Source organism: Podarcis gaigeae (assembly GCF_964106915.1).
Source record: "Podarcis gaigeae genome assembly, chromosome: 4".
In the NCBI taxonomy this organism is placed as follows: Eukaryota; Metazoa; Chordata; class Lepidosauria; order Squamata; family Lacertidae; genus Podarcis; species Podarcis gaigeae.
This window is the reverse complement of record NC_139677.1, coordinates 86324816-86336631: the sequence shown is the minus strand read 5'-3', so window position 1 is coordinate 86336631 and position 11816 is coordinate 86324816. Positions and strand designations below refer to the sequence as shown.

Genomic DNA, 11816 nt, shown 5'->3' with positions numbered 1-11816 from the left:
GAGAATCCTGACAAACTTGGATCACTGATAGCTCTTGGTTGCTTGACACAGACCGTACCAGTGATTGCCTGGAACTTTGGTTAGCATTTTCTCACTTTCTCTACTTTTGGGGCACATTCACAATACCAATCAATTGCCATTTCAACACCCTTTACCCGACTGTTCAGACTCATGATCAGGGGTTAAAGAATGGTGTTCTTCCACAGTGAGTACTAATCTGCATTATTAGCAACAGACAACCAGACAACAATGCTTTGCATGAACGGGGCATGACATGTTAGTGACACAGGATCCAATCTCACCATTAACCGAAGCAATGATAGAACTAAGCCTGTGACAGTCTTGCTGATTCTTGTGTGACTACATGACAGCAGAGTAAGTGTATATTGTCTCCTGCAACCTTTTGGTAGCTAAAAATACAAATGCACGCTCAAGGTCACAATATAAGCTAGCTACTCCTTCATAGTTTTTGACTACCTATTTATCCTTATAAACAATTTAAGGCAGCTTATTATAAACATAAGGACACGGGTGGCGCTGTGGGTAAAACCTCAGCACCTAGGACTTGCCGATCGCATGGTCGGCGGTTCAAATCCCCGCGGCGGGGTGTGCTCCCGTCGTTTGGTCCCAGCGCCTGCCAACCTAGCAGTTTGAAAGCACCCCCGGGTGCAAGTAGATAAATAAGGACCACTTACCAGCGGGAAGGTAAACGGCGTTGAGCAGCTCGCCAGGTGCAGCTTGTCACACTGGCCACGTGACCCGGAAGTGTCTGTGGACAGCGCTGGCTCTCGGCCTATAGAGTGAGATGAGCGCACAACCGTAGAGTCTGGCAAGACTGGCCCGTACAGGCAGGGGTACCTTTACCTTTACCTTTATTATAAACATAATGTGGTATCTCTCCACCTCCTCTCTAATGTTGTTTATTGATGAGAATGAATAATATGGGGTTATTCTTGATTAATTAATAAAATAAGTTGGATGTTAGGAGGGTGCTGAAATTTAGTGAAGCGACCTGACTTGGGCAAAAGTTTGTTGGATAATGGCTGTATGCATCCTTAATTTTGAACTGAAAATGTGGAAAATAAAGTACAGGCGGATTTAAGGCAGTGTTCTATATGTGCCAGAGAGGTGGCCAAACCTTTTCTGTTCTACACTTCCATTAATGAACAGACTCATTTTCTCTGTGACCTTAATGGAGGGGCTTGATGAAAGCTCCATGCAGCAACACAGCTAATTAAGCCACACTGAAGCAATTTTGCACTGTTTATTACCTTGGATACTATATTTCCTCCAAGGAACTGAGAATGAGGGCAGGGAGTCTTCTCAGATGGATTCCTATTTCAGGCAATAGCCCAACCCAGACCTGCTAAGTTACAGAGATGGAGCTACATTGTACAGCTTCTGACGGACCTCTGGTCATGGCATCAGCTGGGAGACTTCCAGCTTTAGTTTTATTTATTTCATTTATGGCCCAACTTTCTTAACAACAACAACGGAAGGCAGTATATGATTGGTTTCCAGATGGTCTCCCATCCTGCCACTGACCAACCAGTTCCAGGTAGAAATAGCACTGCTTCAACGAACTCTCATGTAAAAGAAGTCAATACTGCTATTCTTGAGGATTATTTTAACGAGTGCACAGCAATGTGTCACTATATGCCAGATGAGAACAGCATTGGCTGCTATACACAGTTGAGTATGTGCTGAAGGGAAACATCAGCTGTGAATTCTGAAAAACAGTCTAGGCAATACTAGGAAAGCAATGGCTGAAATGTGAACCTTGCAAAAGATAGACTTTGGCGATAGGCTGCAGAAGTCCCAGATTCAAATCCATAATTTGGTGGCCATGGGCAAATACTTCTCTTCCAACCTTCACTTATCTTACACTTCCAATGTGAAGATAAAATGGAACAAGAGTTGGAAAGCTCCTTGTACAAAGCAAAGAGCGCTTTCTTGCTTCATTAACCATCTAGTAGCCTGTGATAGAAAGACACATGATGCTATCCTACGTAGAAATTTCTTACGTCAAACAATCAGACTTCTTGGATGCCACTAATCAATAAAAGCTGCCTGGATAAATGCCGGCAGAAGCTTTGAGGTGGCATAACAGTGTTTCCATGCTTTTATTGTGGGCCAGTTTTGTTCTTACCTTATCTATAAGTTTTGCAAGGAACAAATATAATTTCCTTGAATTTTTATACCAGCAAGTTGCAGATAGGACTTAAGCCAATCTTAAAGCTCTGCAAAATTACCAGCTACCTCAACCTGCCAACCAGCAGATCTCTTTTTACATTTTTTCATAGGTTTTTAAGTACTAGCTCTTGTCCTATCTCCTATCTCCCATTGTTAAATATTCTCCCCTGCAACCTTGCAGGCAATGCATGTGAGAAAACTGGACATCAAAGTAAAATGCATTTGGAAAGAAAGATAATGGCTTGGTCGCACAAGATGGATGCTGAGAGACATTAAATGTTGCCATGTTTTCTATAGCCATTGCTCCAACTCAGAAGTCACTTATTGCTTTGTATGCCAGGGAGGCTAATTTTCAATGTATGACTTACTGGTTTATTGCTTATATACAGTTTAACTGCCACAAGCACAAATAATTTGCCACACAGTATGTACCTACACCAAATGTGATCATGGCTTTTTCTTTTATTGCTTCGTACTTGTAAGTTATTGCTAGGAGCTAATTCTCCCAAGCTCACATGCACAATTCATAATGGGCCGCTATGCAAGTACAATATGAATTTTCAGTGCAGATTTGCCTGAAGATTTCATTTGCAGCTTGGTCCTAGCAAAATATCTCTCTGCGTTCTTTGCATTTACACAGCTTGTTAATTTCCTTTGTTTTCTTTGCCTACTTGTTGATTAATAATATCACATCTGGGAAGGATTTAGAAAAGCTGCCTAAAAGCTGAACTGGGCTAGAGCTGAGAACATGGGCATCGTACCTTTGGGGTATTAGTTGGACTGTATCCAACTCCGTTCTACAGGTTGAGTCAAAACAAAAAAAATTCCTTCCAGTAGCACCTTAAAGACCAACTAAGTTAGTTCTTGGTATGAGCTTTCGTGTGCATGCACACTTCTTCAGATACACTGAAACAGGTTGAGTGTTATGTTATCAAGCAATAAACATACATGCATAAAGTGATGTTTAAATAAGTGAATTCAAGAGCTGTGGGATCAGAGCACTTAAATGGCTGTGCTGGCCAAACAGTGTTATTTCTGATACCAAGGATGACTTAGATCCTTAGAAGGTGGGATGTTTGAGGAATTCATCCTTTGCAAATTCTGATATGAACTGACCTGATCCCCAACTTCCTAGACTAATGCATTGATCTGAACTTAAATTATCCACCAGCATTCCCACTTCCCAAATGTTCTGATGAAGTTCTCAGGGGTTTTTTTTAAAAAAAACCCAGAACAAAATAAATTTTAAAAGCACATATTCAAATGTATTATTTTTGTGCAAATATTATTTTAACTTGCAGAATGATGTGGAAACATGGCAGAACGGACAGATAGGAGAACACATACAAAAAGGACAAGGAATGGATATGTCAAGCCCTACTAAAAAGCACATATTTGTTTTCAATGGGATACTTTTACTCATCTCGCAACTGCATTTGCTTTGCTTTGTAAATGATAGTTGAGTCTCTTAGTGATGTTTGGCAGATTTGCTCAATGTTGAGTACTTGATATATTACAAAGAATTACTAGAATGGCTGGAGAGTGACTCAAAAATATGTAAGTGGTTATAACATACCTGGAAGTGATCAAAATAATGGCACTGACCTAAAATGGACAGGTGGCACGTGGATGCACTGCTTAAATTTCCTTCTTCTCAATTCTGGCAGGTGTAACATACCACTTACCAGTGGTAAATGTTGTATGGCAATCCTAGTGCCATCTGCCAATGATCCATTCTTGATATGATTTATTTTCTGGCACAAATAGGGACTGGAGAAGGCTCTGACACCTACTGGCCATTGTGAAATAAGATAGGATATATTGGGAAGGGCCATAGCTCAGTAGTAGAGTATCTGTCTTGCATGTAAACGATCCCAGTTTCAATCCCTGGCACCTCCAGTTTGGGCTGGGAGAGCCTCTTGCCTGAAACCATGGAGAGCTGTAGCCAGCCAGTGTAGACAAAACTGGGCTAGATGGACCAGTGGTCTGCCACTAATATAAGGCAGCTTCCTATGTTCCTATACATTAAGAGGTATGGGACAGCAGAGGAGATTCAGTAGAGTTTGCAAATACTCAATGGGTCTAGTTTAGACCCATGTTTCAAGACAAAATACTGTATTTAGTAAGCATTCTAAAATAACACCTGTTCAACATTTTTCAAAAAATCTCCATGGAAGCCAATCCTGCAATCTATAAACAGATTTTCCCAATTATTTCCAGCACAGTTACTTGATGCATGTGAGTAATGTGTGTGTGGAGATATTAAATCCTCCAGTTTGCTACCAATTTAAAAAGATAATTTAACAGATAGCCTAAAATCCATGGCAATCTAGAGTGTAGTGCCTGGGAATTGTATAAATGTCCCTCCCCACATAGTCTCTGCCTGGAGACATACTGGCTTGTTTGAAGGGCATCATCTGTGTGTTGATCTCTAGGATTTATAAGAACGTCATAGGGAGGTCTTAGGTAAATTAAATTTTATGTAGAACTGCAAGTGACATACATGCCATCCACAGTGTAAGATGTAGATGATCAGATAATTCAGAAGATGAGAGGCACCATCAGACGTTAAAAGATGCAACCCTGCGAGTTAGGCATGGCTAAATCTGACTAAGAGCAATGCAGAGGGACTAACCAAAATTCTATGGATGCCCATATGCAATGAGGCTTTCTCCCATGTAAGTCTGTATATTGACTTCTGCTTGAGTGCACCCTGGCAAGGGCTATGTGTAAGTTACAAACATGTGAAAAGCTTGAGGGCACCGGCAAATCTTACTTTGTAACCCTGCAGTTCAATTTAGTTTTAAAGCATTCTGAATGAGATGATTTGGTTAGGAAGACTTGGAATATTCTGAGAGGCAACACTACTAGTGGTTTTGATCTGTGGAAGATCAAAGTTCAAATCCTTGCTTGATTTGATCTGAGTGGCCCTACAGCACAGGGTCCAGCGTGGGTAGCCAATGTGGTGCTCTGCAGATGTTGGACTGCATCTCCCATCAGCCCCATCCAGAATGGCTAATAGTCAGGAATGATGGGCATTGTAGTCCAACAGCATCTATAGGCCACCGTGTTGGAGACACCGGCCCTACAAAGTTGCTGAGATGACAATGGTACAAGATTCTGTACACTGTGAGTCCTGTAGAAATAATCAACAATAAACCATAATATCTATTTCAACCTAAGGGGTACATTTCATGGGTATGCACAAAGACATCCTATTGGAGCACATGCTTTAGAAATGGACTCCTTGCCACTGTATTGGAAACATGAAAATCAGATAGCATTATTGTCATGTATGACTGAAATGTGATTATGTTGCAACAAGTTCTGAGCTTTAGTTTTCTCAAGCGTAGGTCTTGATTAGACTGCCTTCTTTTTAAAGCTCCTAGATGCATGGAGTTAGTGATCTAACATCTACTCCACTCATAGGTCCCAAAGGCAAGACCAACAAGCCTATAATTCAGAACTTGGATAGTGTGCCACTGAAAGGTACTAATGTAGTAAATTGTCCTACCAAATGGAGATAATGCCTTAGCATATCTCTCATTTGGATAGCACTGCATTCATTTACATTCTAAAATGTTGCCTTAGTTCCTTTTGATAAGTTTTGCAAAACACTGCCTGCTCACACCTTGCAATTTGAACAGCCTTCCAACCGCAGAGCTTTGCTGAATCCGAAATGTCTCTCTCAATGAGGGGCAACTGAACCATATGGTCCACAGCATCTGTTTAGTTAAAGCTGGGGGGCGGGAAGGTCATTCTTGATTTAATGAAAAATGTCCATGCTTTTCTCTTCAAGATATTAAATAATCTGGCCATTGCAGCAATATAAAAAGGCAAGACTGGCAATACGCTCAAGCTTCCCTCACACAATGAGCTAGAGAAACGTGCCCCCAAAGGAACTTTAGTTGTCATAATACGGAAGCACATCACTTGGTACAATGCACTGAAAATGGGTGTCTGGGAGGTGTCGCATTTGAAGATGCTTATGTAAAAAAGCACTGTCTGCAGGCTCTTTGTGGGAAGCTATTCTTTCTTTTGAGAGAGTTGATTTATTTGCAAACACAGCCATTATCTCCATGGAGATGATGATACCCAATTGTTTAGGTTTTGCACTGATCTCTGTGATTATAGTGGTTCTGCTTTTTTCCCCATTCAGGACCATCACTCCTACCTCCTGGACACTATTGTTCAAAGGAATTAGTATTCCTAGTCTCTCTACCTGTCTAGAAACAATGGGAACAATTCACCAAGCAATGTTGCCATGCAACGTCCCTTAATTATAACTGAGGTTGAACAGAAGGCCCCTGCAAATCCTAATGCAATGAATGGAGGAGATTACATAGCCATAATGCTTGGTAGATTTTGTTCCCACTGTCCCTATGATTTCCATAATCATAATGATTTTCATTGTTGGGACCATGTGTGTATTGGAAGCTCAGTACTCAGAAGCAAATTATTAAAGTTCATATCTAAATGAAGCTATTTCACTGCAAAATTGGTTCCATGATGACTCCAGTTTAGAGATTCAAATGTAGTATAAGATGCAACCCCCCCCCCTCCAGTCTATCTGCTAATAGCTTGCATATTGCTGGATAAAGCAGCAACCAACAGCTTTCTCAGAGGTAATCTGCTGTGCTAAAAGTGAAAAAACAAAAATATGATATTGACTTGAGACTCTGCTATGAATGGCTACAATGTATGGGAAAATGTACAACCTTCAAGCCCTGCCTTGCACCTTATGAAAACAGATTTTGAACCAAAGGTAATATGGCTAATTTTGCTCTGTTAGAGGGTGGGACAGCAATGAAGAACCTCTAATTTTTAATAATGTCCTTAGATCAATGGGCTTGTTCTGAGAAAAATGACCGGTATTGATAGAGCATCATCTGTGGCCAGTTTACAAAAAGAGACTTCTAACAATGCAATCCTATGCATGTCTACTCAAAAGTAAGTTGAACTGGGTTCCATGGGACTTGCTTCCAAACAAGTGTGTAAATGACTTTTTATTATCTTATCATCTTATTCCTAGTTATTACTTATTTTATTATTCCTATCATCAGGGGTTCAATTTCCACTCTCAACTGCTATTAATCACAATCTATTTTAAGGCAGAACATCCCATCATGACACTATCTGGATGTTTCAAACTAAAATTCCTATCCTCCCTGACCATTGGCCATGTTGGCTGAAATGTCTGGAAAGCCCCAGGCCTGGGAAAGGGATATCAAGCTTGCAATGGATATGGTACCCTCACTGATATCCTGAGTGGGTGGTCCAGTCATGAGGATGGATTAGGAAAACTGCCTGCTGGACCAAACAATGCATACGGTGACCCGGACCCATCAACAGGGGAAGGGGGTCTGGGAGATGGCTGTGCCCACAACTCACTGCTTAAGAACATTTGCTGTAAATGAATGAATCTAGAGAAACAGCCTTGTTCTCAGAAGCAACACACTCTTTGCAGCGAAGAGCACAGCATCCTCCTAAACCTTTGACTTCAGCTTAAATTCCAGTTCTGCTTTTAAACTTCAGAACTGCTGTACAAACCTGCACTTGAGTGTTCATCTGTAAGACACGGGCAACATTCAGCTTCAAATTAGCATTCTGCTCAAGGTACCATTGCAGAAGTAATATGCCAGCCACCTCTTTAACTGTCAAGAAAGCCTCAGGGACGCAATGCCAGAGAAATACAGTATGTTCTATGCTTCACCTTCGGGTATCAAGGATCACACAGGGCATAAATCATCAAGGTTCCACTGGAATTGTGTTGAATTGCTTCTGTGCAAGATAGCCAAGAGTTTTGTGGCACATTAAAGACTAACAAGATGTATCGTGGCATCAGCTTTTGTAGACTAGAGAGCACTTTGTTGGATGCATGAAACATTATCTTGTGCATGTATATCTCTGCCTATCCATCCACAAATATAGAGGGAAAATGGAAGTGTTCGGTTTCAAATCCCAGGGGGATGCAGAGCCCACATGTTCCAGAAAGCGCCAGTTTTTTATTGTGCATACACTTTTGCCCTGCACAGCAATCTCAGAAGCAGAACGCTCCCTCTTGCATGGTTGGCTATTTATTTACATTTTTACCCCACGTTTTCCTCCAAAGAGCTCAAGGCATTGTACACAGTTCAACCACCCCCACTCAGCTTTGGTTAAAAAAAAAAGCCCAAAGCCGCCAACAGCAAAACAGTACTACCACCCCAGCTCTATTATCACAAAATATCTGAAAGAATGTCATTAGAACAAAACACAGCATATATCAGAATGTAAAACAAGTCAAATCCAAATGCATGTCAAAACAATCTCAAACACAATCGATCAAATCCAAGAATTAATGCAACAAAGGTCCTCCATCTGGCCTTTATGTTCCCAACCCATACTTGGCCTCCTTTTTACGATGATGGGAGCTGCTTCTCCATGGAGCAATTTATTTTATTTTATTGCAAAACAGTGGCAACAGATATCTGTCCCCCCCCCCCAGAAGATGGCCTTGGCTTGAAGTTGGGTATCAATGTCCAAAGGCCTGGGGATCTTTTTCCTATTAGCCCAACTCTCCACACATCACTATGTGAGAGCAACAGATGTGCCAAGAAAGATAATACTCTCTGCATCCAGTGAAGTGGACCCTAGTCTACGAAAGCTTATGTTCAGGCCTAGCGCAAGGGGTTGCGCCACCTGAGGCAGGCAGTGGCTCTGCCATCACCACTTTCCCTCTTCATTGAGGTTTTGCTGATGGCGTCCTCGTCTTCCCTCCTGCCATCCTTCCTTACTTCTCGTCCTTTCTCTTTGCTCCCAAGTAAGTGTTGGTGCTGATGTCTTCCCCACTGTTCCCTCTCCACCCTTCCTTCCTCACCTTGCCCAAGGGGACCCTCTGTGGCATTCCACATTTATAACAGTCTCTTTAGCCACTGTGATTTGCCTTAGGCAGTCTCCTGCCTACCTCACCCAAAAGGCCTTGCCCTGTGGGACACTGAGAGCAGGATGAGGCGGGGGGGGATGAGTAGGACTCCAAGACTCTTGCCTTGTTGGGTGGAGTGAGAGGGGCTGATGGGCAGCCAACCCAGCTAATAACGAAGTGAGCAGGGGGTTCAATTGCAAATTCACTGCCCCTTGTGCTGACCACTTGAGACAACTGTCTCATTCCTCTTTGTAATTGGGCCAACCCTGCTTATGCCACAATAAATCTTCTAATGCGCAATTCTGTACATGTCTTCCCAAAGGTAAATCCCACTGAATTCAATGGGACTTACTCCCAAGTTAAGTGTGTATAGGATTACAGCCTAAGTTTTTAAGATGGCAAAAGATCTTTGTTGTTTTTGCTGCAACAGGCTAAATGGACAATTTTTCAAGAATCCGTCCCTTTACCAGTTCTGAGTTCACCGAGTTGTGATTTCACAAGTAAAGCCCCATGCATGGTTTTATGTTCTTCAGAGTATATTAAAGTTTGGCTTGGAATGACACACTGCTGATGCAAAGGAACACTATAAATTTTGTAAATGAAAATCTCTTACTGAATTAGTCCGCATGAAAAATGAACATGAAATTATCTACATATACAAGTGAAATTTTACTGCTGATCGAAGCAGTAGCCAGACTACAGTCCTCAAACTGCTTACTCTAGAGTAGTTTCAAGGATATTGATGGCACCAGGACTTTTTAAGCTCCAGAATATGAAAGGTATTTTGAGGGGATATTTCTAAAAATATATCAAATCTTGAGAAACTGAACGATGAGAATCAACGTAACAGATGGATTGTCCCCACCGCGCCAACATTAATAATTGGATATTCTACCCATGTTAGTAACTGGAAATGCAAAGCCAGTGACAACAGGTATCTTATGCCCCCCAATGACAAATGGACGCTTGGGAGAAGTTCAGAACACAATGAGGTCATGATGTTGGACCACCTACTTTTAGGCATGTTTCATTACAAAGGACAATTACTTTACTCTGGGGCTTTAGGATTTCCAATAATATACCAATTAATGAGTATGAAAATAACTACTTTGCTTGCATTGTTCTGATGCCAGGACATAACACTACTAGTGGGACAAATATTGAACATCAGTTTAAATATGCAAGACATAAACATCTACTAAACAGAAAATGAACATGATCGAAGTGTAGCTCTTGCAAACCCCCAGCAAAATGGCATTTCTTATAATGAAGAAGAAGAAGAAGAAGAAGAAGAAGAAGAAGAAGAAGAAGAAGAAGAAGAAGAAGAAGAAGCAGCTTTGACAGATAGATGGCAGAAAATATACAGGAGTAGCCTAGCCTCACATCTGATACAGCATGTGAAATATAGTCCAGATAATGAAAAGTATAAAAAGTAGACAAAATCCCTATGATATTATATGCAGAATTATAATTCTTCCTGCTGAGATGATTATAAATGATCTCTACAGTATTTGTATGAAGTGTTGTTTTTTTAAAATAAAAAAATAAATACCGAGAAGCATATTTAGGTAACCTTCCTTTCAACGCAGGAATGCATCATAATCAGTTTAGCTGGTGCAACTTCTGAGAGCAATTCACCAAGTACCGCTACCGTGACTCTTACATGCATTTCACAGATGCATGTGAAAGGGGCCTACCCCGATTCTGTTGGCGTGAATGCTGGATGTTTAAAGAAGTAACAGGGGTACTACATCTTCAGATAAAAAGAAATGCCCACCTGTTTCAGAACAGAACAAAGCAATACACCAAATGCTCCATTTATTTCAACCGGCCTTGCAGAAGAGTCCCAATGCTTTGTGGAATGCCTCCCCCACTAATAGCAACTGAATCTGGATTCTTCTTCTTTTTACCACATTGATATTTATGGCCAACAGTAGCTCTGGCAACAGAAAGGTATTTTGTTTTAATTTGATTAAAAAAATAAAAACCCCTGCTCCCTCCCTTGACTCTTTCCAGTTTGTTTATGGACTGCAGTCACCCACCTTTAAAAAGAATTATTGCCTGACATTTCACGGAGCTTTTACTGCTTGCTTGGAACAATGCAGTGAAACAGAAAGAATCTCCTCTCTCCTGTCATGACCCAGTTCTGGGTTTGTGCTTTTTTGATGAGTCTTTGATCTGCAGCAGGCCTCATAGGCTCGTTTCCCGGAGGAACATGGTGCCAATGTTGTAGGAAATCTTTCTCACTCTGGCAGATGTGACAGAGGACTTTGGCTGCTTCTGACCAGTTCTGACCTCCAGGAAATAACAAATCCCAGGGATTTCCTTTGGAAAGTTGTCTGGAAGCTCTTCACGGGATCGAGGAATGAAGATAAAATTTTCTTCCTTTTTCAGAAGCCTGGGGATGGATGGGGAGGGAGGGAGGAGAGATTAAACAAAAAACCAGTGTTGAATTGCAGTTCTCAAACTACAATGCAGACCAACTTTACAAGGCTCAGAAGATTAAGGACAAGTAAACCTTTTCATAATTTCTGCACAAAATATAGTGTCGGTTGACCACTTGGTAACAACAATTGGCAACAGCAGATTGAGCAATCCATGTTCATATACTTATTCATTCAATACTGCTCTTCAAATCTCCTAATGACTGTCTCCAATGGCTTCATAAGGATGTCAAGTAGCACTGGGGGCAGAATACTGCCTTGCGGAACCCCACAGC

General features: G+C 41.3%; 1 protein-coding gene and 1 long non-coding RNA gene across 3 annotated transcripts in view; one reads left to right on the top strand and one right to left on the bottom strand.

Annotated features, from left to right (window-relative positions):
• Positions 1-858: 858 nt before the first annotated feature.
• On the top strand, positions 859-10156 carry LOC310843862. Its single transcript, XR_014563713.1, has 2 exons — positions 859-2996; positions 3109-10156. It is a non-coding gene; the product is annotated as an uncharacterized lncRNA (long non-coding RNA).
• Positions 8255-11816, bottom strand: part of GUCY1A2 (guanylate cyclase 1 soluble subunit alpha 2) — a 154220-nt gene continuing 150658 nt past the window's right edge. For both annotated transcript variants that reach the window (XM_083736612.1, XM_083736613.1), the window contains exon 8: positions 8255-11495. In XM_083736612.1, coding sequence (XP_083592738.1) covers positions 11288-11495 — 208 coding nt within the window. In that variant the 3' untranslated portion in view covers positions 8255-11287. The remainder of the gene's footprint in view (positions 11496-11816) is intronic.